Source organism: Pomacea canaliculata, linkage group LG6, assembly GCF_003073045.1.
Source record: "Pomacea canaliculata isolate SZHN2017 linkage group LG6, ASM307304v1, whole genome shotgun sequence".
In the NCBI taxonomy this organism is placed as follows: domain Eukaryota; kingdom Metazoa; phylum Mollusca; class Gastropoda; order Architaenioglossa; family Ampullariidae; genus Pomacea; species Pomacea canaliculata.
In genome coordinates this window covers 28,928,502-28,956,176 of record NC_037595.1, presented here as the reverse complement: position 1 = coordinate 28,956,176, position 27,675 = coordinate 28,928,502, and the positions used below count along the sequence as shown (strand labels likewise).

The window sequence follows — 27,675 nt, the reverse complement described above, 5'->3', positions numbered from 1 at the left end:
TTCCTAACTTCGTTTCCAGAGAGTTCAGAGCTCTGTAAAACACTTCAAAGAAAGGTGTCAGTAGATAGAAGTCTTTTAGATTGATTCAAACTATTTCACATGCGTTTCCCGTTCCTCTCAATTTTACAGATAAACGACGAAGAAAAAGTTATATAATTCTGTGGTGCAAAGAAAAACAACAACCGCCTAGAGAATAAATGAGTTTGTCCTGGACAGACCTCACAGAAATCCGCATGGTTGTTTTGATGTTTACATCAGGATGTTACAATATTCGTTGAAAGCAATTAGTTGAACCGTGTTTTCTTGATAATATTTGTTATCAATCATGACGGATTTCTTCAAGAAGCTATTCCATCCTGAAAAAGGAAAAGGGAAAATAGCCAAATAAAAAGAACAGCAAATAATACTACTGAAAGTGGTAAGAGCAGTAATAACAGTAATAGTAAATAATAAATAGTAATAGTAAATAAACGTAACAACAAGAATAATTACATTAATTGAAACAGTAATAACAACAATGTACAACTAATAATATCAGTCTACAACAGTAATAAAAGTAATAAAACAGTAATAACAACATTACAATTAACAACAATAATAAACGTATTTACAACAGTAATAAAAGTAAAGTAAAAATGGAGGGGAAAATATGGACCATGCAAAGGAAAACAAAATTTTGAGACCAGGACAAGAAAACTAGAACACAGAAGCCTAAATCCTACTAAAGTCCCTGTAAAGTGCTCTCCTCTTATAAAAGGTAGTCGGTAGTACAGTGGTAGTCTTCATCTTTACCCCTGACAGCAATGAGAGGTTGTCTTGAGTCCAAGTTGGAGAAGGATCCATTGCCGACCAAGGAAAGCCCTCCTCGTGTCCTTTCTGTGGTGCGATGATCAATACCTCACTAGTCTTCACGGCGATAACCAACAGTAAGAGATGAGAGATGCTTCCAGAACTTCGTCATGCTCGGTAAGAGAGTTCTTCTCCTTTGAGCTAAATGAGGTCCGCGTCCATTCACTGATTTGCAGAACATCTCGAGAATTCCAACGATGCTGGAATGCTTGAAACAGACCCAATTAGATGTCAGTTTTTCCTTCTCTGTCTCTGTGTGTGTGTGTTTTAAAAAAAACATGTCCTCTCCAAAAAGTAGTTCAACGCCTATTCATCTCAAAGCACAGGATAGATATTCGCGAAATACTTTTTTTCCGTTTTCTGAATGTAGTCCCAGTGTGCGCTTTTGCCGATCAAGAGTGCTCGTGAAAGTTCGTTCTGTCAGTGTTCACCCAGCTCACAGCAGTCGCTTCCATCACAACCCTTTCTTCTGATGGCGGATTTTTGTTGTTGTTTGTTGTTGTTGCTTCTGGCCACTGCTAGGAACTGGTTGGTAGTGTCGCTACTATGTCTTTGCCTAACGGTTGACGTTGATGGCGTCGTTGATCGTCCCTGAGACTACCATCAACTCCAAGCCTTTACGGGTAGTTTGGATAATTGACTAATAACAAACTTCTCGAAATCCTGACTCACAATCCACCAAGGAAGGTGGTAATTGGTCAAAAAAAGGGGTTCGTCTTGAGAAAAATGTGTGTCCCATAATGAGATGTGAACCCAATACTTTACGATCGTTAGGATAGTATGTTAGCGCTGTGTTACTACTGGCACTCCCGCCCCGCCATCACATCGCACTATCACAGAGTTTAGAGAGAAGAAAGTTGATGTCCACGGGCGTCAGCATCATGGCCGTCCCTCCAAAGCTAAGACATCCGCCCTGACGGCCAACCTGGCGTCAGCATAGCTGGCGGGCAGCCCCGGAATAGCAGCGCCACCTGGCGCTCGCTCCTCGCGATGACGATCCCCTGCAAATGCCAGCATTCGTCAGACCTGACAGAGGCGTCAGCAGAGCGCGAGGCGTGTTGACGGCGTGAAAACTCGCCCGCCTCTCGTCCCCCCCAACTTTTAATTTGCCTCTGATTTCAGGGGAGGGTATCCATGACACCCCGAGCCCCGGCCTTGCTGTCCACTGACAGGCCTCTTCTCCACTACGGAGGGTCAGGAAATAGGGACTGGGAGGGTGATGTGTGGAACCCATCTTTGTTCTCGAAATTTTTGTGGTGAAGATTGTGAGTCAAGTTTGTACACAGACACACCTAATTACCATTACCCAGCTTTCGGGTGGCTAAGGTTTAGGTGGTTACTACTTACTCTACTCGTTATTTTTCCAACAGTAACTGTCTTTCACTACACTTAAACAGATTCTTACCCGGCTAAATGCATCCTGGGTATGGATCATCCATCCCTCCTTATGTCGCCTCTTGCCTTACTTTGTGTTGGATGGATGGTGGAGAGATAGAAAGTTGGCAATGTACGTATATGTTGACACAGATCTTGCGAGAGAAATAGAGAGACATGGGTAGATGGAGATAGACATGGTGAAATGAATTCAGTGACAGACCGACAGACAGACAGACAGACAGACAAATGTAGTGCCATCTCTCATGCACCATTAATCTCTAAATTGATGATACACACTTTTGACATCCTATATCTGCTTTTATGCTGTTTTTTTTTGAAATGTTGAGCTTAATATAATAGACTACACTCAGAAAGTTGCAAAGTGTTCTTTTACGACAATTTTATCTTCTCCTCCTGTTTTTTTCAGAGAAAAATGACCGATGTCTGACCTATACTCGAGAAAGCTGAGTCGTCTCCCAGCTTACCTGTAAAATAATTTGTGAAAAAAGATTTCTTGATAACGAAAATTGTGAAATACTAGATTTAAGCAAATAAATATCTCAACTCGTTTTTAATGTTGGACTGTTAATCTCCCCATGTGTGGGGTTAGAGAGGCTCAAACATCGACCTGTCTGCACAAGTAAACTGTTTAAATTTACTTTATGCGTTGTTTTCAGCTTCCAGTTTATTTTCTCTTTCGGCCAGACGGATCTCCTGAGTATTATCGTGTTACGCCTGTCTTGTGTTCATATGACAACCACAATTCAAACAAAATGATCGTTCACCACTTATCCATCGCCAGCAAAGAGATAACTCCCATTTCGCTGGAGAATAGCGACGAGGGTGAGGCGCCCTTCACTCAACTCCTGCAATTAATCAATCATGGCGCCGGGGTGAGATGCTGGCATCCATGACACCAAGCAATCAGCGACCTTCAAACTTCTCTGGGGAAAGAAACTTTGCTTTCTGAAATCACGACATCAGGAATATATGGCCTGAAGCCAGAGCAGTTCCACTGCTCACCCTCCCTCTTCCTCCCTCTCACACACACAAACACACTCACGCAAAACACACACACACTCTCCACAGAGAGACGAGACGAAGAGATAATATGTAAATAAATCTTGCCTACCTAAAGTTTTAGCAATGAGACACATTTAATGACTGCAGCTATTTCAACATTTTTATCTGTCTTGTTTGTTTTTTTATCATCGATTAAACGATTATGAGTGCGACAGAGTGTTTGTTGGCTTCATCGCGCCAAGTCTCGGCCTCCGTGGCGCAGCGAGACTGCGCATTTCGTGCTCGACGGCCCAGAATAAAGCTTATAAAACCGCCTTCAAACGTTCCCCAAACGCTCGTGCAACATGGTTGATGATCGAAACATTCGCTAAACTGGGAGATAAATTATCTATACCCGACCACTCATAGCTGATTGGGGTTTAGGTAAATGTCAGGAACTGTCCACATTCACCAGCAAACATCCCCTCAAAATATTTCCGCGAAGACCCATATCCAATATTATCAGTGTGTATGTGTGTCTGTCTACTGAATGATCTGGAAGAGATAAATTCAATCTACCAATCAGCTACTCAGCCATACTCAAGAACCTTGTGACATCGACGAACTCCCACACACAACCCTAGTCACGTGTTAGGCATTGGCATCCAGCCAGCAATAATCACAATAATATCTATAATCATATTCTTGGGTCCTTATCAGCACAAACACAAAGTGACAGCAAAGCATGAAGTCTACAGGCCGTACTTTAGCTCTTCAACATTGAACAACACATAAAAAAGAAAATATTCCAAAAACAAAAACATTTTTGTGAAGATGTTTCCCTGGACCTTCCTCGGAGAGCCATTAATAAATCTCAAGACCTCAGTCGCATATTTTCTTTTACCCAGTGTAAGATTTTGAAGGATCAGTTAAAAGAAGTTCAAGCAGAAAAAGCAATGATGCCCTGTCTTTTTCCAGGCTTATCATGAAGAAATCGAGGGAATCACTGTTCGGAAGCATTGATTGGACGCTGTTACTGCTCTCCCTCAGGTGATGAGAACTGGATAACAAATGGAGATGCGTGGATAAAGCATAAATATGTCAGGTGTTTGAACAGACACACTTCAGTGCAAATGTTCAGTCATGACTACGCATAGTGGAGCAGACATGTGTCCTTAGTTGAGAGTTGCCTCCCATTGAGGGTGAGTAGAAGGAGTTAACAAAATGACTCAGCCTATGGGTAACTCAGTCACGAGTATAGAATTTTGTTTCACTCATAAAATGAAACACACACACAGAGATATCGTCATGTACACTAGATAAATAACTGTAAGGGACAGTACTCGAAAAAGACTTACCTCCCTTTGACATCGAAGAGACACTATCACTGACCTGGGATCAAGGAAACACATTTTTTTTTCTTTTTTTGGGAGGGATCGAGGGTAAAATTTGTAAGAAGAAAAAAGGAAATTTTCGAAAAAAATGTTACTGGCTTAGTACCTGACAACTCTCGCTAGTTCGTTCTCAAAAAACGCAGAAAAACTGTGAACTAGCAATATCTGATTTGCGACTTGTAGCTACACGGAAACCTCCGAAACTTTTGTCAGCAGGTGAATATAGATAAAATACAAAAACAAAATTATTCACCAAGCATTGAGCTTTACTACCCACTGGGGTGACTACGACAACAATCTACTTGCCTTGAGTGCATAGTTAACATGCTTAATGGCAGGAACAGTATGATCCAAACTAGCGGCAGGACTACGCAGTCGTTGCCCAAAAACAATAAAAAAAGAAGAAATACCGAAGAAAGAACTCCGCAGCATCCCAAAGAGGTGGGTTGGTGATGAAGGAGTGGGATGGTGATATGAGGATGTCAGAAAACGAGATGACGAGAGATAAGGCAAAGATTCAAACACTGATTTATGGGGCTTTTCCCGTCTGATGGCGGAATGGCCAGACTCGCGATTAGCTGCTGTAATCACAGCAGCCCGGCGTCAGATGGAGCGCCAGCGAGCCACGGGCCAGCGGCCACACTATTTGCTGCTGGACGATAAAGCTGCAAAAACCCATCCTTTAAATTATTTTCCAACTGCCCTGGAAAGATGACGGGAGAAATAGATGGACGGGTCAGGTGATGGAGTGAACCATTGAATAAGCAAGATTAAAGGCAAAATATATTGTTAAAAGAATACAGCTGAAAATATTCCATGAGCAAAAGTGTCACCAGTGGATGTAATGGACAAGAAGAAGAAGAATGAGTTTGCACTGTGGCAAACTTTTAAATGTCTTCTTTAAAGGACGCATGTCGAGCGTTTGACCAGCTTTGGAAAATTTGTGTGAGAAGGTCAGAGGATTCAACGGTTTTGTTACAAACGTTTGGGTAATTGAAACTTTGCCAACATCCTGAGTAAAACTTGTTTTCCGAAAGATTGCCATAACACTTGATGATGATGATGATGATGATGACGACGATGACTAGGTGTGTATCTGGACAAGCTGAAGGTATACAGACATGCTAACATTTTTATTTCGGTACAGGGGACAAGCAGTGCATCTGTAAGCCTCTCGGAGGTCTGCCCTGTGTCCACCCTTAGTATTTGTGACACAAGCGCCACCTCGCGTGTGGCGACGGAGGGAGACCATCGAGAAAGGAACTGATGACTATTTCGCGTGTGGGAGCCTGCATCGTCACCGACTTGTGAGGATGGCAGCTGACTGGCACCATCGCCTGGGTCGTTACACTGGTGTTACTGGACCTCACCCTCTAGTTTCCATTACATTATCGGCGGTTAGGGTCAAGGGTTAATTTGCCTCTCTCTCACTCAAACATTTACACACAGAGAGTAATTGAATAATTAATAGAAGCGCCAGGTGCTGCTTACAATAGCAACAATAAAGCACTTGTATAGAAAATTAATCTGCCAGGCAGTAACAAGTAATAAATAAAAATACACAACATGTAAAACTACAAAAACATGTTGGATGAGATGGAAGACGAGAAAAGAAGACTGGCAGCCCTGGAGGTATTCATGAAAGATATCTTGAAAACCTCAGACTTTGTCCCTAGACAACATTTTAAATTATTTCCAAACCCTTTTCCGTCTGTTATTTTAATACTTAGAAATATTCTAGTTGGCTTGTGGATCCAAGGATGGAAAAAATGCTTCATGTCACTCATATGAAGATGGAAAAAAGAAGAAATGAGATGCTGTGAATAAAGCAGAAAGTTTTCTAAAAACCGACACCATAGTTTGAAATTTTTGAAAGCTCTAATACTGAGCATCAATCAAACACAATTTGTTTGTGTGCTTCTTCCATCATCATGCGATTTGTTGTTTATTTACTCTGCCGCTGGACTGAGAGACTCGAAGACTCGAGGCCCGTGAGGTTGACATCCTCACTTGTTAGTGATTCCATTACTTGGGGTAAACAAACCTTGTTTTTAAATAGTGTGTAATTGTTGTGTTCGTCGTTGCACTAATTCTGCCTCTCTAAAGTTTATACTCAATCCCATCAGTCGTGAGGAAAAAAAGTCCAGTCAGGTAAGAAATAACCGAAAGGAGGAGAGGAGAATCAGACTGTTTCCACTGACTGCTGATGACAAATTGCTCAGAGATGAAGTCAGTCGCCTCAGTGCGGAAAAGTTACAGCTTGGGAAAAGTTGGCAAAAAGACAAACAATTATTAATCTCTCAAGACTGCCTGAAAGTCAATGATGAATGGTGATGTACTTTACCATGAACAGCTACCCACCTGGCTCTCGTACCTGTTCTTGATTTTGTCCTGTCTTCCATGCACTTAGATAAGATACACACACTCACTCCTTTATCAGTCTGTAATGTTTACATTAATGAACATGAGATTCAGCATCCCACCACAACATCTTGCTTCCATTTTCTGTTTCATGAGTAACCGCAAGTAACCTTTTCCCTGAAGCCATTGATATTTGATTTCAGCGCCTGTCGGTGTTGAATGGCACAATAGCAATTCATCTTCTGTGGAAACTTCAAACTGAGCAATAACTACACTGGATCAGATTTTAACAGTTGTTTATGGACTGGTAAACATGTTCATTGGTATCGTGTAAAAGTTTAGTTTTGTCATGTTGTTCTTGTTCATATATAATTACTGACCAACCAACACTTTAAAAAAATCACTAGACTATCTAAAAATTCTGTTAACCTAAGTAATTTTCGGGACACCGTTGAAAGCTTTGCTATTAAGATGTAAGTGCGATGAACCAAAGGACAGAGAGACGAAGGGAGAGGTTATCTGCAGGTCGAGAAGAGATTGGAATATTTCCAGCGCGGTGCACGATGGTACGGAAATACACGAGTTATCTGTCTTATCTGTAAGTAAAGTGGAGTGAAGGTCGGACCAATGTTCTGGGAATGAGAAGGTCTTCCAGTCCACAAAGACCAGGTCTCGTGCTGACAGTCGTGAGGTCCTCCAGTTCAGGGACAATCACATTATTTGCTGATACAGCCTCAGTCCAGCCGGCACCCACTTGACCAAACAATAACAGTTACAATTTCGTTAATAACCATTGCCTGATAGGTCTACCCATACCCATCATTTCTAATACATGTGTTGTGGTCTGTGGAGTCGGTAATCAAGACACATCTTGTGGCTACTTGGTTTGTGCAATGGCCATCCGACATGCAACTATTGTTCGAAAAGTTTCTTTGGTTTGCGCCGACGAAAAAATTGTGTCGGTGTTGATATCTTTTAATGTTTTCAGACCTTATACCACGTGATTGAAGAAACAAATTAAACTTCCCTTTTTTGAAAATGATTCTGATAAGCAGCATCTTATAGTGAATAAACTCCTTTTGAAAAAAGGTTTTGCACTTTGATAAACTCTGATAAACGATTGATCTTTCTTTGCTGACTTTAACGATGTTTATAGAAATTATGCAATCGGTGAAAAACAGTTTGAAAATCTTATATTTTCGATACTTAAATATTGCTTGAATATTGTACGACTGTATTCTTTGAAAACAAATGACCGGAAATAGATGATGATGATGAATTTATTTTCTATTGTACATATTTTAGACATTAAAACATATTATCCATAACAATTTATCAATTTATTCAATTTCAAAGATTTTGTACACAGCGAAAAAGATATATTTTTATTATTTTCCTGAATATCAAAGGACTACTATTGAAATCAAAAGAATGTGACAAGTATTTATATAAACCCAATCCAACTTTCATGTCATGCTTAATGCAAAGTTTTAGCGAGGGAGGTCCAGACAGTGTCCTCGCCATCATTTCAATGCCTGTCAGGTTCGAGAACACAACAGGGACCCTCACAGCATCACACTGTCCGATTGTTGTCTTCTGTCAATATTGTTGTTTCGGATGACACACACCGACACAATGAGTCAGGACGATTTTTGCTGGTCTACATTCTTGTGACAAAATCACTTCCAAGCGAACTGAGAAATGATTCAATGACTGTGTGTGTATGTTTGTATGTGTGTGTGTGCACGCGCGCTTACATAGTGATATCGAAAATGGAAGCCATGCCAGGTACAGTTCTGTCCACTCTCATCCCCATCACCCTGACCGAGACGATACCGACTTAAAACTAATAAAAAAGCGATGTGCATACTATCATCACTCCTCTCATCTTCCTCTCATCCCCATCCCCTCTCCTCCTTCCCCTCTCCTCCCTCCCCTCGGCCTGTATCCCCTCTATCCACGTGTCCCCTGTAGCACGAGTCGCAGTGTAATGGTCTCCGAATGCAAAAGAGATTTATTGCGGTAATCATAACGAACGAAACCATTAACATGATCTCTGGGTCCCCCGCCGCCCCGCGGGCACGTGCAGCGTTTGAGGCGCGCGCCGGTAATTAGCTGACGCGCTTGATGCACGAGCCCTTGAAGCAGGGGCCACGTCCATTCAATTCGCTCCGGGGTCCTCGCGGGTCCTTCATGGGAACAAATTGAATGAACTGTACTGCAGCGGGTGTGTGAGTGCGGTACAGGTAATAGCGGCCCTTCCTTTACCCTCCCTCCTCTTCAATCACAAAACATCGCCGCCATTTCAGGGGCCGAGCTCCTACACGAGTCCACAGAGAATTTTGTTTGGAGTGGGCTTCCGTAAGTGTCTCTTGCTGTGCTTGCTGCCGTGACAACGGACCAGGCAGTCTGGTTATCAATAGTTCTGAGTTTGCTAATTAAAGCTAAGTTATTGTACGTATGTCATGCTAGTATTGTGGTTTAAATACTATCGACGTCTGTCATTGGCTGTAGAACCCCATTACCCAACAGTCTCATTGACGAGGTTATCGTCGGCATCCTCGTTCTTCAACGATGTTAGTCCCTCCATAGGATGCTGCCTCATGTACATCTTTTATTTTGTCAATAGACATGTATCTAAATAAATAAAACTCTCGACCATCTCCTACATTCATTTGTCAGGGCTATATTGTTATTAAGCATGTTTTCTTGTTTATTTTGCCGAAAAAGTGATATTTTTAGTTGTAGTTGTTTGCAGATGCTTCTGAACGACCTGCACCCCAGTGACAGGTGGGGGGGCTTGAACTTTTGATTTAGCAAGTTAATTTTCGATAAAGCAAAGCTTGTCGGGAAGATAACGAAGTTTTGGACAGCGGAGAAAACTTTTCATGAAGTGATATGACAGGATAATAAACTTGGCAGGAACAGAGCAAACCACAAGACTTTGATATCACTGGCACCGGGCATGTCTGCATGTTTCATTTTCAAACCTGTCTTTTTATCTGAGCATAACCAAACCTAGCATCGCGGTTTGCCTGTCAGTCTAAACTGTGGGGACCATTAGAGTTCGTGGAAGCGTAAAGAAGATAGACAGGAAGAACAATAGTAGAAAAAGTGTTTGAATTATTAAAGCAGACAAATACCCTCCTACCCGGCCCCCACATGGGGTTTGGGGTGCGGCGGGGAAGTGGATAGAGAGGAAGGAAAAGAAACAGAGAGGCGAAAAAAAAATAAAAGAAAACTGGAAAAAGAGACAAAAACTTAAAAAAGAAAATAATGAAGAGAAAGAACTTAAACATTAGAGGGAATAAAAGAAAGAGAAAAACACAATAAAACAAAGAAAGAAGAATATAAAAAGAATGCTCAAAAGAAAGAGGAAAAAAGAGAAAAATAGGAAAGGAAGAAAGACAAAGTTTGCAGTACCACTCCTTTCTGCAGGCAGCTGGTGCCGACAGCCCAAAGCCAGACGAGAGCTGTGTGTATCGCCACTTGCAGACTCCTGACAGGATTCCAGCAGCTCCAGTGCGCGCGCCGCCAACCCAGACCTCGTCAGTCCCACAAGGAGTGTCAAAGGTACTATCACTCTGATCCTTCAGCATCCAGAAGCTGCTGTGGAGGCCACACAGACACGCAGACACACAGACACACACACAGATAGATATTGTATTACAGAGAAACACAAGTAAAAAACAGACTCACAGATATAGATACATCGAAGAACGGATTTTAAAAAGTAACAAAAATTAACTAAAAATCTTTTTTCTGTAAAAACATGTCCTGATACAGCCGTGGTGATAATGGAAGCTTAGCTGTAGTATTTTGCAATTGTAAAAAGAGTCAACAAACAAAAATGCAGCAAAAAAGTGCCAAGCGACAAGTTAGTTTGTATAACTGTCGAGCCAACAACACCAAGGCAAAACTTCCGGTTGTATTAATTATTATTTTGAAAACACAGGTCAACGGATACGTGTTACAATATCTACACCTGTAATGCCTGTGTGTCTTTCATCCTGTCTGCCAGTAGGTGAGCAAGGAGATAACACCAGCCGCGAGCTGCAAATCCTATCAGACCGCTCCCTGCCTCTTACCTGCTGCATAGCAACCTCTTGACAACGGCGGGCGACTTCAAAGAGTATTGGAAGTAACAGAAAACTTGCTCGAGCCCAGGTGTACATTCAACAGTATTGGCACAGCTCAATAACCAGGGTTTGGAACCAAATTTCCATCCGATAACCGTGCCTTTTTCAAGCTTGAATACCAGTCACGTGAGTTTCTTGAGGTTGTTTTCCGTTTTTTCTTTGGTTTCCTCCTTTCAATTGTTTGTTTCTTCTTTCGCAACGTAGTTGCTGCTAACACCCACATACAGATTAACTTCCTGGTTTTTCTGACAAAACAATGTTTTTGCCTGAAGAAGAAACTTATTTTGGGACCAATGATAATTAAAAACGATCTGGTTTAGGGAGAATAACAGGAAAATGCTGAACAAAGACGGAGAAGAAGCAATGATGGTGGATACATTTATGACCTTAACAAGGTTATTGATTATCAACACATCCTCCTTCCTTTTCTTTCCTCACTCTCTCTCTCTACCAAAACGTATACCCCAAAGAACAATTAGAGATTCAACAACCTATGACTACTATCCGACAACCCCTAGGTGTTAGTTATTTCAATTTGTTCCCGGGTCTCTCCGCCCCGTTATCACCCTGGTTGACAGCGGAAAGCCTGTGAAATTAACTGGAGATAAAACCTCCGGCCTCAAAGAGATTTCTGGACAGAACTTCAACGGCCTCTCCGGGGGACCTCGGCCCCGCACTAACCTTAATCTCCAGCAAATGGTCGACTGTGGCCACCCGATAATTACTCCGTAAAGCGGCGGGTCTCTCGTCAACTGCATTATGTCCTCCTGCGGACGAGGGCGATAATAGGGAATGTAGGTGCTTACGACCCACTGAAGCTCAGATGTTTCTGCGAAAGAGCTTATTCAGACGGAGGTAGTTGTTCGGTCCTTCCAGCCACCGACTGTCACGTTCAAAGGACAAACAAATTTCAGTCCAAACATTTTTATCGCGACCCAGCAATGGATTCATTACAAAGTCCACTGTGAACTTCATGACCTTAGAAAGATGTAAATTATTATCTCGCGGGTTTTACACAGAAATGTGTTACAGAAAATGCAAGCTCATACTGATATTACTTACATTCACGGGGATAAGAGAAAAGTTTGTATGAAGAATTGCTAAATAAGTGACAAGGACCATTTGAGTTGAGAAACTATTTAACAAGAAACAGAGTTGTACAAGGAAATGTCTAGAGAGATCCTTGTGATGTGTGCAGCCTGAGATTACAGTATATATTTGTACAGTAATATGTATACCTTTATGAGAAGTATAAGAGTTACATAGCTATCTTCTGAAAATATGTCTAAGATTTTCAGGATCGCCCATAAACTTGTATCTTGAGAAATAACAATATCTTTTGTATATATAGGCATGCAAGGATCACCCCAACCAACCAACCAAAACCAACCAACCAACCAACCAACCAACCAACCAACCAACCAACCAACCAACCAACCAACCAACCAACCAACCAACCAACCAACCAACCAACCTTTCTTTAAAGAACAAAAACACAAAAAGTTTGCTAGAGATCCCCACCAACCCTCCATCTTAAAGTAAACTGGCCTCTCAGTCCCAGAGAGAGAGGACAAAGTTGACGATTTTTGGTAATAAGGTTATCAGGTCACCAGACGACCAATCAGGGCCAAGATGCTGATAGTGATGTTGACAGTTATCAAACTGTACCGGTTTCTCTTCAAACATATTTAATGTATTAGTCTGTTTTCCCTCAAGAAACAAATTTACAATTCTTCTTACATCGCCGTGGTCGAGGCACTGGTGACCCTTAGTTAAAATCCTCGCGGTGTCATTGTCATCTGACAAAAACATTCAACAGCTTCGGCCTCATCCCTGTCGTCGTCCTGTCTTTGTTGTGCTAGTCACCAGTGCTGAGGTGGTCGCAGTCTGTAAACTACAAGCTAATTGAATCGAAAGATCAAAGGAAGTATTGACGAGGATCCGCTTTGTGTTGGACATCAACGGGCAGGTTCCGACAGTAATCCTGTCTGCATGCGTGTGGGCGGACTCCTCCTCCAACAAAAAAGTCTCCTCCCGATTGTTTCTCACGATTTCCAAAGTCGATTCGCCTCTGTTTACGGTACCGCAGGCGGTTGTCTGCGACTCTCGAGTCCTCCATTGGGTGTCGGAGGGACTGAGCACGTGACAAAGGTCATGGTCGTGTGCCGAATGCTCAATGATGAAAATAACGGAGCAGATAGAAGGATGCAAAGTAACAAGAAATGTCAGTATTGCTTCAATGTTATCTATACATCTCCTAACTTTTCTCTCTCTTTTGTTCCCACTGCCAACAGAAACCCATAAACGTGGGTTTAAACATAAGTTCAAAACTACAAATAAAGGTTCGGACTTTCAACAGTTAATTTCCCCCATTCCTCGTACAATCCGGTTTTTCTCCTTTCTCTCCAAGACTCTTTTTTTTCTCCGCTGTCCAGAGGCAAAGAATCGCGCCGGGTTCAATTCCCGGTGGGCAGCACAGCCGCCCTAAAAATAAAGACGGTTTGCCGGGTCACTTCCGGTGACAAAAAACCCACCAACGCAGCAAGGCAGATGGGGCATGCTCATGTTACGAACAGAAATGAGCACGAGAAAAAAAAGTTCTGTTCACTATAACATTAGCTGTCTTTTCAGAACCACGAACAGCGCAAGAATTCAAACAAAAAAAGTGCTGGAAATATTTTGAACAAAAATTCAAGTGGTAGAGTTAGTTTGGTGCTCTGATGTGGTTGTTGTTGTGTTGAAACTTGGGCTTCAGTAAAGACCCAGAAAAACTTTTTTCCAGAAATGGTTGTCTTTAGTGAGATTCTTTTTAATGTTTGTATTTAAAATTTATTTATCTTTGCAACTGAAACACACATCAATGTTTGCTTTGTTTCTGATCAATCGAGTCACGCAGGTTCAAATAAAATTCTCAGACTTGGCAGTCAACCCAATTGCTTACAGAAATACAAGAACTCTTTCCTCCACACCTGCGTTTCCTTGCAATTAACTTGATTCACGTGTTCTATTAGCTTTCATCATAAGCCGGGGTCACAGGGTTCAGGTTCGGCGAGCAGACATGAGGTATGAGACTGCCAGTCGAGCAGGCAATGAAATTTTGTGATAACAAAGGAGTAAGATAATATATTTTGCTTTATATTGTCTATCTGCACGTGCTACAGTTAGAGACAAGTGGAGAGAAGAACAAGATGGAGATATCTTCAAAATAAATTGCCAAAGAAAGAATAGGAGAGATGATAGTGAAGAACGAAATTATAAACATGGAAAATTTAGAAGCAGACTTGCATCTGTGGTTTTTATATATAACATGTATAACATATTATGTTTATGCACAAAGTTTATAAAGTTTTAGAGAGAGAGAATGTTTTTTGTTTTACATATTTCGAGAAAAACTGGGGGATACAACTAGAGGGCTAGCTGATGAAACACTGTTTTTGGACAAGAGTGCTGGGAAGTGTAATGAAAGTTCTAACTGCTTAATTAGTTTTATTGCCTTTTAAACAGACAGCTAAAAGTTTCGTCTCCCTCAAGTCCTGTTTAAATAGAAATTAGCAATTTCCTCAAGTGGACATGGTGTGTTGCTAATATTCGCAGACCTCACGAAATCCTTGAGAGAGCAGCTCGCGGGGAGAATTTCTAGAAACCAAGACAGGAAGCAGATGGGCAGACGAGATAACAATAACAAAACAGACAGAAACCTTTTACTGCATTAGGCTGTCAGACGGACTGAGCAGACGAACAGGAAAGAAAGAGGAAGACAGAGCTGGAAAGAGAGAAGGTAGCAGACAGTTAATGAGAGAGAGAGAGAAATGACCATCGAGGAAAGAATTCAGTAATACTTTCGTGTCGCTTAGAAAAAGTAATGCAAAAAGGACAGTGGAGATAAAGAAAGAAGAACATAAGAACAGACAAACACTCGGACAGACAGACACACAATGTCCTGAGTAACCAGAGGCGTCTTCAGTAGGACACATAAACTGGTTATAGGCTGGAAATGAATACCAGTCCTACGCATTCCAAAAAGGAGAGACTAAAAGAGTATTTTCTCTAATTGATGTCTACAAAGTTCGTATGTTTTGCTTTTTTTTCATGGTTAATTTGTTTTTTCTATTTATTTCTTGAATTGTTTTTGTTTGTGAAAGTCGCGAATTTCTGAAACTTAATCTATCAAATACTTTTTTTAAAAGAACATCCGTCAATGTTTTCTTCATTATCAACAAATTTTTAACAGTAAATTTTGCTAATATTATCTCTATTTTTGCACTTTCACTGCAGTGACTGTGTGTGTGTTTGTGCGTTTGTGGATTCTAAATGTTCACGAATACTTTTTGAGCGCGCCAGTGCCAGTTTACCTGCGTCAGTGCGTGTGATCGTCTGCTCTAACAAGTAGCGAGGGCGAATGAATAAGTGATAAGCCACATGTCGACAGGATGCTCTCAGTCCACACCTGCAGCTGCCGGTAGCCTGGCAACAGGTTGTTAGTCCCACAGGTCACCAAGAAAGCTATTACTGAAGGAGGCCTCTAGTAGGTCTCTGACCAACAGGATGCGATTGTTGTGCACGAAGACCAGGTCTTCATCCTGCAGATGAGCGATTTGGACAGACGATGGGCGGTTTGGACAGCCAGTGGGTGGTTTGGACAGACAATGGGTGGTTTGGACAGATGATGGGTGGTTTGGACAGACAATGGGGGGTTTGGACAGACTATGGATGGTTTGGGTGGTTTGGACAGACAATGGGTTGTTTGGACAGACAATGGGTGGTTTGGACAGACAATGGGTGGTTTGTAGTAATGATGGACTTTGGTGTGTGGTGGTTGGATGGATGAATAACTAAAGGACAAAGTTCGCGAACAATATTTCAATACTTTTCTTATTATTTTTTCCATTTAGTATATTTGATTATCGGAGGGTTAGAGAACAACAGTAACAGTAAATCGTCAGATCTCCACAAACTTTCACCTTTTCACATACAAAAAATTAAATAAAATAACACATCGCACCAAAAGACCGCATCACAAACAAATAAGTCTTTCAAAACCGACATTCCGATAACAAAAAAAATTTACTTGATATGTTATGCAAGAAATTAGTTTAACCTCCCAGTAATGACATCCAGAATAAGAAAATGAAATACGTCCGATGAAGCATAGAGGGGAGAGACACTTAACGAACTATCTCCAAGCCTTCTGTCTTATCTACTAGGAGTGCCGGCAGTAATTTATTTGACGGGCCTTGATTTATTTAACTAGCGCCACCATCAAAGAGGAAAGACGCTATGCACGTGATAAACATTTCAGCATATCAGGGTCCAGCCTCCAGCAGAGCTCGGTAATGAAAGAGAGGAAAGATGCCGAGGGGTTGATTCGATTCGACACACGATGCCAGGCTGGTCTGCCTTGTAGGAGAGATTCAGTTAGTGGTGGAGTGATTTCCTCTAATGCTCACCGATGCTGTAATCTCCTCGAGACCTACTTCTGTGCCTGGCCCACCACAGGTACATAAGTCTCCACCATCACCAGAGTATATGGAAAAAATAATACCACTGCTGATTTCAATTAAGTGTGATTTGTGGTCAAAGCTTTTAAAAACATTGCCGTTTTGAATTATGATTGTGATTTTGTGATCGAAGTAATGTTATTTCATTTTAAAATCCAGGGTTTTGGTTAGGCTTGTGGATTTTTTGTCAAAAGTTCATACCATTCTCTATGAGGAGCATTAGCTAAAAAGCCAATCTTCTGTTTGTACTAAATAACTTAGACGAAAAGTCAGAAATATATGATCAGGTAGCTATATTTTAATGCGAATAAAAATTTTATTTAAAGAAAAAAATTGTTCTTTCATAAATTCTTTAAAAGCTTTATTTTAATCTGACAATAATTTGCAATCCTTGCTGTCCAATAGTATTTTCTAGATAAATAATTATAGTGCTTGCTTCCCTTTAAACTTTTTTTTTTAAAGCAATTTTAGCCTGCCTTTGATGGTGGTGTAAAGCGCTATATAAATCAACTTCATCATCATCATCATCATCATCATCATCGTCGTCGTCGTCGTCGTCGTCGTCGTTTTTTTTTTAACTAAACACGAGATTTTCTTGTCCCAATGTGTAAAAGGAAAATTAGAGAAGCAAGAGCTCTGAATATCTCCGTCTTGTAAAATAAGATTTCTGGTAGTGGTGGAGGTGGGACTTGTCCTTTTTGTTTCTTTATTTGTCCTTATCTCGTTGTCTCCTACTCCTACTACTTCTGCTCTCTCTCTCATACCTTTGTCTCTGTTCCCAACTCATGTCTTCATCCTTCATGTCTTCTTGTCTTACCTGTGTCGGAATTCTGGTTTCATTCCAATCTACTTATTGCCTCCAATTATCTCTTCCTCTAAAAGCACATGAAAATATAAGGGAAGTATCGGCTATTGAAAGAAAACAAGACTAAAATTGTGAAACCCAAAACACCAGGTGAAAGGAAATGGCGAGGGCTTCGTGTTGCCGAATTCTTTGCGGCGCAGATGTGTTCGTGAAACCAATGCCACCAACGACTGACATCTGAACCTCAGGAGAGAGAAATTGTTGTCATGAAGAGAATGTAAACAAGTCTGATCAATGTTTTCATCGCAATTTTTCAGTTGCCGACCGCTGTGACAGGTTAATGACAAACATTTGTCTCTCAAACTTTCAATCATGCTATCACATTTTGAAACGCGAGTACGAAGTGTGGAGATAAACAAACAAACTGTCAGAAGAAAGAAATAATAGTTAGCCTTGTGAAAATTTCAAAGGGCATCTCCAGCATTGTGTTGGAAATTTCCTCACCAACATTTACAATAATTTAAAACAATTTAGTCTCAGCAGACTCATTACTTTAGTGTACCTGAGTGCTCACCTGAGTGCTCACCTGGGTGTTCACCTGAGTGCTCACCTGTCAGTAGTAACAACACTACCTGTGTATTGACATCGTTAATACAACTGTCTTTGCAATGTTTATTTCTATTAAATATTTGCAACTTTATTTTCCTTCTTTGGGAGTGATTTATTCCTTCATTTGTGTTTTGTGCTTTTTCTGAGTAAATTGACGAGCGACAGAGAGACAGAGGAAGAGAGAGAGAGATGTGGTGTTGCTGGCAGAGACTGAGACGAAGGTAAACAGGTAGAATTGATCATAGGTGACATTCTCCCTACAGCTGTTGAGTGAGGCGTGTACAAAGGAAAAAAGAAGAAACAACTTCCAGACAGCACAGATGAAATCCTGTGTATTACTCTGCAGACTAGTTTCCAGAAAATAGTTCTAAGCCAGGTAGTGAGTTCTGTCGTCTCTCTCTCTCTGCCTATCGGTTTTGTCCCTCTTTTTTCTTTTCCCCACCTCTTTTATTTTTTAGCATTTATATCTCCCTTCCTCTTTCCAGCGGTCCCTTTAAGTACACTTACATGCGCTCTAAGTTTCAGTACCAACGGTCAAAGGTCAAAGTATTTTTTTTTCTGGTGCTCCTCTTCGTCCATCTTCGCCAGCTTCTTCTCTTTTTCTTATCTTCCCAGATCTTTCTCTCTCTTTCATTCATTCCCTCCTCTCTCATATCTACACAATGACACTCCTTACCTTTCCACCCTCTGATAACACAATGGACCAAGCCAATAATTCCATCGGGCGGAAAGGCCAGGAGGAGATAGCCTGGCTGTGTGTGTGGAGGGTTAGGGAGGGGTTACACAGCCCCCCCCGCCTGCTCCCAGCCCGCACCGTGCAGCCAACATGAAGCCAAGGAGACAGCAAAACCCCCAGACCATGAGCACAGCTTAAAGTCTCCACACTTTTCTCCTCCTGTCTGCGCCTCCACAACAATATCCATCACCCATTCTCTCCCTGTCTTCCTCACTTTTCTCTTCCTATCTACGCTCAAAACACCTCCGCTCTCTCTCTCTCCCTCACACACATCACGGACAGCGATCACAGTCTGTGTCTGTCTTTTACTAAGGCGCTCGGTGCATGCAGAAATACGCTAAAAGAAAAAGTCCTGTACCCGAGCAGTCGTCACAGAAGGAGGCAGCAGCCCCAGTCTGCGAGGGAGACTGTCGGAGGAAGAGGTGGCAGGGGTGAGGAGGACCGGCGCCAAACTTCTGAGCTACGCGGAACTCTGGCAGCGGCAGGCGGCACGGCGCGGCATGTAAGTCCACACTTTTCTCTGTACTCATCTTTGTGTGAATGTCTGTACATGGATGGGTGGGAATATGTGTGGGTGTGAATGAGGATTTCCTACGCGTTTTGGAGTGTGATTGGATATATATATGTATGTGTTAATGTGTGTGTGTGTATTCATGTGTACATGCACACGCGTACGTGGGACTGAACAGGTCCATCAGCATGTATGTTATATGCATGTAAGTGAATGCAAATTTAAGAAATGAACTTGTGTTTCTTATCCAAGTTTCAATTCTGAGAACCATTGTTTGTCTTTGTATCAATGAATACCTGTGCGATTTAGTGTGTGTGTGCGCATGTTCGATCACGTGTGTGCATATATATTTATTCAGATGTGAGTGCTCAAGTATTTTTGAAAGTATCTTCAGTGATGGAGTTGGTGATTTATGCATGCGTCTGTGTGTTAGTCTCTGTGAGTTTGAATGCCCAATAGTGTCAGAGGATCGAGAACCATTTTTGGATGAGTTCGACCCGGTGTCGGAGAGAGAGTTGCTCACCCACCGTTGCCCTAAGGAGCTTTATAGTCAAGTGCCCACGCAAGTGCGCATGTCACAGTCCGTGCGAACGTGTGCAGGCCTTTAAATTTTTTTTTTTTTACTACATGGTTACCCTCGGCTACCCACATGTACACAAGAAAAAAAGAGATAAAAACCACCCCATTGAGGCTCTGCTCAACACCAAGTGGACAGCAGTGCATTTGTAATTATCTTGTGCAACTTTCATGTCCAGAATCATCTTGGTGGCGAGAACCTGCGAGCCATGGCCGAACTTCCATAAAACCTTATGTAATTTTATTGGACGAAGGAATCTTGAATAACTTGAATGATTTTGATCTGATGTAGTTCTGAAATTTAATTATCTTACATAATTTTTGTAAACTCGATCATCGAGCAGAATTGTAGCAAATTTGAGTAAGTTTATCTTTGCGGATGTCGAGGAATCTGATTAGCAAACTCAATCACCTTCATAGCTATCACTAACTTAGCTTAGCTACTGTCGTAGTTTAAAAATAAAAGTTGATTTATTCCGTGTATTGAAATCTTTGCGTTCTTTATCGGGAGATCAATGTTTACTTTTCTTGATTTACAGTAAACACAGCCTTCATCGTGTATTCCTTTGCATGCGGCTGATTTCCGGCCATTCTGCGGCTTGTAAAAACAGCGGTTAAGGCGCATGCGCACAGACATGCGCACAGGGAGAGCGCGATAGTGTTTCGAGCTCAGCTGGATGTTGTTCTGATGGACTACAAGATTAGTCGCTGAGAGCTTTACTTTCTTGCCTTGCCTTGTCTGTTTATTTACACGAAGATCGCATGTGAGATGACCAGAGTGAGGGTCTTGAGGTTCTTTCTGCTGAGTTCCGGGGGACGGGATGGTGTTTCTTCCCCTTTTGGAGGAAAATGCTAATGAGGCCCATCTTCATGGGCGTTTTATGCATGCCATCCCAGTATCTGTAGTTCCGTGATGTTTACTATGTTTGTCTGTCTGTCTCGAGTACACAAATAACGGTGGACATCAGAAGCCATTTCCCACGGTTTCATTTCCATTAGTTTAAATTTTCTCGTGTGTAGTCAATCTTAGTTCATTTAAGACTTGATTTAAATGTTTTACATACCCCTGTATATATAATAAATCTTTTCATTTTGTTTCCTTCATTATGATCATCAGCAGCATCATGATTATCAATCATCATCATCATCCGTCATCGATGTTGTTGCTGTTATATCTCGAAACTGTGTTCGTCAAAGAGTGTCAGCGACCGAGCAAGTTTTTGTTTGGGTTTTTTTTTGTCTTGTTGTTGTTGTTGTTGTTGTTGTTGTTGTTGTTGTTGTTGTTGTTGTTGTTGTTTGCCTCCCTTAAATAAACTTTATGTCAGATAATAATTGCAAAACAATAAAAACTTGTATGAGCTGCTGGCTGTGATGGACTTTGTTCTGGTCCTGTACAAGGGTCTCCAAGGTCCACAACACAAAGCTTTCACAGGCAAAATCGTTTTTCTTTTAATTCTTTCCCTTCTTTGACAGGCTCTCTCTTCTTCTAAACATAGAGTACCAGTCTTTAGGTGTCCATCAAAAAGGAATCCGTTATGGCGCGAGCGGCCCGCCGTAACATCTGCCCGACATGCTTAGCATCACGGGAGGAAAAGGCAAGCGGTCATTTGTCTTCATGCTTCGTAATGCGAGCCGCTGACGCCCACGGGAAAGGCAGTAGTCAGTTTGTCATTTATAAGATTGATCCACTGTTGACTCAGCGACAGGCCCACAAAAGCTTGCAATTTTCCAGAGTGTTCCATCTTAAACCGCTCTACGGCATTTGTCAGGCTAATGGATATTCAAACCCCGCGCTTTGCACGCCCCACCGAGCTGTTTGCAAAAGTTTGGCGACGATTTCACGAAAAATCAACCTGCATCCGTGGATGCCAGAGGACATTGGAGCATACCGGGGCTACTTTGGAATGTAAACTTTTCTTATTTTCTTTCGCCATCAACGTGACTTTCACGTGCGTTTGCCGTGGACAATAAAAAAAGGATCCGTTATCCCTTTCGCCCTCCCCACTATTTTTTTTTTACAACCCTCTCTCTCTCCCCCCCCTTACTTTCAAAAGAGCATGATTGCAAACATTCTAGTGGTGCACATGTTGTGGCTATTTCTCTATATGCAAGCGTGTCTGAAAGTGTGGATGTGCGTGCGTGAGTGAGTACGTCTTTATTTGTATACTCGCATGTATGTGTGAGTTTATGCAGGTGTGTCGGTATTCATATTTTTTATATGTTTGTTTGTATGTATGTATATTTTGTGAGTTTATGATTGTCTATGCTTGAACGTGTATTTATCGTCACGTGCGCGTGTGTGTATATTTTCCCAAACTCACAGGATGAAGGGACCATACGAGCATTTTATATATTCAAAGATTTGATCGCCATGGAAACTTTCCCCTTAGTCGTACTTCGACCATTCTCAGCTATTGTTGTTCGATTCAATTTGATCCTGAGAAATATGAATAAATTAATGACCATGTTTGACAGGTTTTTTTATGATGGTTTTATAAAAACTTTGACAATCTAGGCCAAGCATTCATCTTTATTAGTCATCAGAAATTCAGCTACAAAGTTGAAGCATCTACAAGTATGTAAGTGTCAGGTCGTATGAAGCTCTGCATCTAGAGAAGCATTTATTTATTAAATTTTTTGCAAGACTACTCTCGCAATTGTCTACTATAGTAGAATCACCAAAAAGTCAGACTGCCACAGATCGGATTCCGACAGTGTTTTAGAGGTGACGTGAATCATAGTTTCAACTAGTTAATAGTGGATGTGAGACTGGTAACATTATTTATATCTATATATTCATATTTATATTTATTTATATTTGGCTTGCATGTTGTGACTACAAACGTGTTAACATTGCCAGAAAACTGTATTTTACACGGACTTGTTCAAGTTTTAAATATTCCTTGTGATATCGTTTTCATTCTGAATATGCGCGTGCGTGTGCGTCTCAAACTGTATACACGCATGTCTTTATGTGTTTCTATGTGTAGATGTTGCCATTTTAATAGCAGTCTTATTTTAAATGTTGCATCTTTTCCAGCTGAGTCTGTACATAATCATGCCAAGAGGTGGATGTGAGTTCTATCTTCCATAGCAACTCATTGCAAGAGAAGCGTTGCACACAAATGAGTGCAAACGGAAATAAAATGAAACATTTTTGCTCACGACATCGGTATTAACATTTTGAAAATTCACTTTATTTTAAAAAATAAAAGAGCACATCATCTTCAGGATGGAGTATATAGAAAGCGAGGATTGCAATAAGTCGCTGTCCGACATTGTAAACTGTTCTCTACCGTACGAACAAGGGTCAGAGTTCTCTCCATTGAAGCCGGAAGCAGTGGCTGTGCCCTTCACCTTTGCCCTCATTTTTTTGCTGGGGGTCAGTGGCAACACTTTGCTGATATTGAACTTCGCGCGGCACAAGAAGCTGAACACAGCTCACAACGCCCTGGTGGTGAAACCTGGCCGCAGGAGACCTTCTGATGCTGACCATCGGCGTGCCTTTCAACTCCACGTGGTACACCCTCCCCTACTGGCCCTTCGGTCTCCTCGTCTGCAAGCTCAGCCGTTTCGTGGAAACCCTGGCAACAGCGGTCACCATAGCAACCTTGGCCGCGCTGAGCGTGGAGCGCTTCCTGATCGTCACGGTCCGCCGCCGTTATCTCTCGCAATCGTCCCTCGCGCCGCTCGTCGTCGTGGTGGTGATGTGGGCCGTGGGTTTCGTCTTGGCGCTCCCAGACCTGATGTCCGCGACGGTTCAGAGCGCCGCCAACCGGACCAACACGACCTCGACGGTGGAATACTGCCTCGATTTCAACCCAGCTGGGGATCCGACTACCCGAAGACCAACGTCCTGTGTCGGTTTCTTCTCCTCTTCGTCGTCCCGCTGCTGGTCATCGGTCCGTGCTACGCGGCGCTCGCCTACCATCTGTTCTTCCGAATGTATCGAACCCGCGACACGCCCACTAGCAAGACGCCACTGAAGTCCGCGGCCATTTCCATGGCAACCAGAGGCAGCAGCGTGCGTACTGGAAGCCCGGCGCTGCTTCGCATGAGCAGCTTTGCGGACGACGGGCCTGGACAAGTCCACGACGACGACGTCGTCGTCGGTGCCAACGACAACGAAGCCGACGCTAGCTGCCTGCAGAACAACAGCAGCAACTGCTCCAAGAGCATCAAAAACAGCAACAGCAACAACAACACGCCGGCCCTCAAGCGCCAACGTCTGGCCCTAACGGTTCTGGCGCTGGTCATCGCCTTCATCGTCTGCTGGCTGCCTCGACACATTTATCTGCTGTGGTTCCACTTCGACCCCAGCCAATTCAGCTACTTCTGGCACGTCTTCAAGATCTCCGGCTTCTGCCTTATGTTCTCCAACTCAGCCGTTAACCCTTTCGTCTTCTATGTCGTCGACGACCACTTCAGGACACACGTCCACGAGACGCTCCTCTGTCGGAGGCGAGTCCGAGGGCGAGATGACGGCGAGGACGCGACTACGAGGGGACGGGACCTGGCTGCAGCAGACGACACTGCAGCAGACGATAAAAACACTTACATACCTATGTCAGAAATGCCAACATGCACGGAGAGACTTGAGTACGTGTAGCCAACTCGACTTCTTTGTATTTAGGAAACTTTTATGAAAGTAGTATGTACTTCTGATAACTTACAATTCTTAGGTCTGTCTCAGGGCCAGTGCTCACTCACTCACTCGATCCACATTTTAGAACTACATTAACACACAGTAAACCAGAACTGCAAGGATCGCTACAAGAAATTAAAAAACACTTGCCTACAAATTCAACTGATGGGATGATGGTTTAAGAAAGATAATCAAGGGAACAGACCGTTAGCAGGGCAAGTGAGGTCAGATGGTTTATGTTTGAAGTGCCAACCGGCTTTTAAGCCTATTGAATGCAAAATCCTTCTATCAAATATATTTAATGAGTACATTAAAAACAATAATCAAAATTAGTTCACTTGGTCAATACCGCACTGGCAAGAAATCCCAAAATAAAAGAAACAATTTAAATTAGCATTAACAGGCTCAAATTTTAAAACCGCGATTGTTCTATGAATTTAGTACAAAATAATTTTCTTCTGCAGTGATTCATTCAGATTTACGTGTTCTTTGTACAGGTAACAAGGAAGAAATGATTTCTATTGCTGGCAATAACTTTTCCCCCTTTCATCTTTTTTATTGTCGTTCTTTCTGTCTCCCATCTTTTCTCTCCTTGTGTACAGTGTTGCTACACTTGTAGGCTCAACACATGTTCAGTCGTTACCAAAAGTGACTGTGATTGTATATTTGTACCCACAACACCTTGCTTTTCTGTACTCTCTGACAAATTGATTTGCACTTTGCTAATTGCTGCTTAATTACTCGGCTGTCACGCTCCAGCGCCTGTTCCACAGAGATGCCGAGAAACACTGTCTGTGTTTAGATGAACATTCAATATTTTTATGTTTGAATGGAAAACAGATTTTTATATACTCTAAAAATTGAAATTTGTTTCTTCGCATTGTAAAGAAAATATCTGTGCCAAATAGGATGGTTGTCAGATTGAAGTTTGTCATCTGTTGACTTGCTTGTTCTACAGCACGTGGAGCTTTGTAGTTTTTATTTATATTTGTTTTAACAAAAGTTGATAGGATTCACTGAAGCAAGAAGGCATTGGGTGAAGCAATCTTGTCTCTGTGTGTTGTAATGTCATTAAAGAGAGAGCAGAAAGATACTTTGTCATGTAAATTCTACATCCACGTTTGTCACAGAGTTTGGTGTTGACATTTGTTATACCGAATGTGGTCTTCAGTCTACCGTGACGACTTTGAATTTTACCTTTGTGACCCCAAGATGAGTATTTACGAATGACAAAGATGTGTTTCAACTTTTGTGGAAATATAAGTTTCCAGGTAGTCCAAATAAAAAAAAGTGTGTATCTCTTGCTTAGAATAGCTGTGAAAAATTACGCAAAATAAAACAGTGTTGAGCTTTTTGATCCCTAAAGATGCCATAAACATGTCAACATGTGTTTGTGAAACTCTATACTTAACATCGTAACATTTACTGATGTGCATCTACTGATTGACTATTATTGGTTGTTGCTAAACCATGTATTGAATGTAACTTTTGCTTCATTTTACCCCCTGAATATGCTGTAAACAGACAATGTTTTTTTGTGAGCGAGATATAGATAAATACCTCGTGAAAAAGTGTGACACGGTAAAAAAGTACTTTTTTCTTTCATTGCAGACTGTACTCTGATAACACTAAAAAAAAATTCGCACTCTGAAAATGGAATATGCAGACTAGATGGTCTTGGTATTCATGTCCATGTCTTTGTTGGTGGCGTTCGGTCCTCGGTCAGTCTCGTGTCTAAAGCCTGATGCTTCCTCTTTGGGTACAATTTGTGTTCGAACCCCGCAGTTACAGATTACAGACAGCTTTGCACTTTGAGAAAGCCATCTTGTTCGTGGCGTAGATGCCAATGTTGCAGATCCTTGTGTACTTTTTTCCTGCTTGTGAATATTATGGATCTCTCGTACAACTTTTTTATGAGGTAGGGACTTTACGGCCTGACGTGAAGGTCCTGCTAATATTTGGAATTTCTTGAGGCTTAGCATCCAGAGAAGAACCTTCCCAAACAGCCCATGTAGTTGGTGCTCGTTCCAACAATTCTGTCGACGGCAGTCAAAGGTCAGTGGAAGCAGCGCGTGAGTGAACGTGCGGGTGTGGTAGTCACGTGACTTCTGTCTCGGGTACTGCGGTCTTCAAGACTGGAATAGTCATGAAGGTTTTATAAGGTTATCTCACGACTGTAAGGCCTGCAGGCATCTTGTAAATAGAAGAAGGTCGAGTAATAATCTAACAATCTGTTTCATACAATTTTTCACAGATGAGGCTACACAGACATTCGTAGGTGCCGAGGGAGATGAAGAAACTCCACGGTTCATGATCAAGACCTCTGATGTCAATAGAAGAGGCGAAGCTGAAGTCATCAATACACGCAGAAAAAAAATACACACCCAGAAAGAACTGTTTGAAAGAACTGTAGGGCCCTTTATGTACCTGAGCCTTATTATCTCTGCCAAAATTTTCAAATAAATAAACAAATTAATTAATTTAAAAATGCGTCTGCGGAGGTTGCGCACTTGCTACTGTTTGTAGCTGAAGAGCATCAAAGACAGATTCTATTCACAAAAACTACCTGTTCCATCCTATAATTGAATGGCACACATCCTAACCAGACAACTTTCTTTCTTACTTAATGAACCATTACTTGACATTCCTTTGCGCAGTTCTCAAACGATTGCCACCACACTGCTAAAAGATTTTGCTAGGCTCCAACCGCATGAATTCTCAGGAGCTGAAAACATTTAAATAAGAAACTAAGAGGGAATGTGAACCTGAAGATAAAATAATTTATTCTATTTGAATAACTTGGAAGCTCGCTAACATACTGTATCTGAGCTGTTAAAGAAAATAAACAAACATCACCCCAGTCGGACGAACCGCAAGACCCAAAGAAACTCAGATTACAGAGTTTTCATAATTTCCCAAGATGCAACATTTCATGGACATCAGAGGGCTAGGCATGCATTGTTGAGCTTTTCTAAATAATAGCAATATGCACTTTGTGTTTAAGTTTGGATGCACGCACATACATAACATGTTTATGTGTTTGCATGCATGAATGTCTGCTTCTATCGGACCTGTTTAAGGGAATGTGGGGATTGTAGGGATTCGTGCAAGTGTGTTTGGTATTTTAATGTAGCATTGAGCTTTTTATTTACAAAAAAACACTAAATGTTTTG

At 41.7% G+C, this 27,675-nt stretch overlaps 1 protein-coding gene across 1 annotated transcript; it reads left to right on the top strand.

Annotated features, from left to right (window-relative positions):
• The first annotated feature begins 18,638 nt into the window (after positions 1-18,638).
• Positions 18,639-24,838, top strand: LOC112567273 (neuropeptide CCHamide-1 receptor-like). The gene is given in 4 exon segments (XM_025243903.1): positions 18,639-19,272; positions 22,898-23,317; positions 23,319-23,654; positions 23,657-24,838. Coding segments are annotated over 3 exon segments (1,374 nt in total). The 5' UTR covers positions 18,639-19,272; positions 22,898-23,089; the 3' UTR covers positions 24,467-24,838.
• Positions 24,839-27,675: the final 2,837 nt, after the last annotated feature.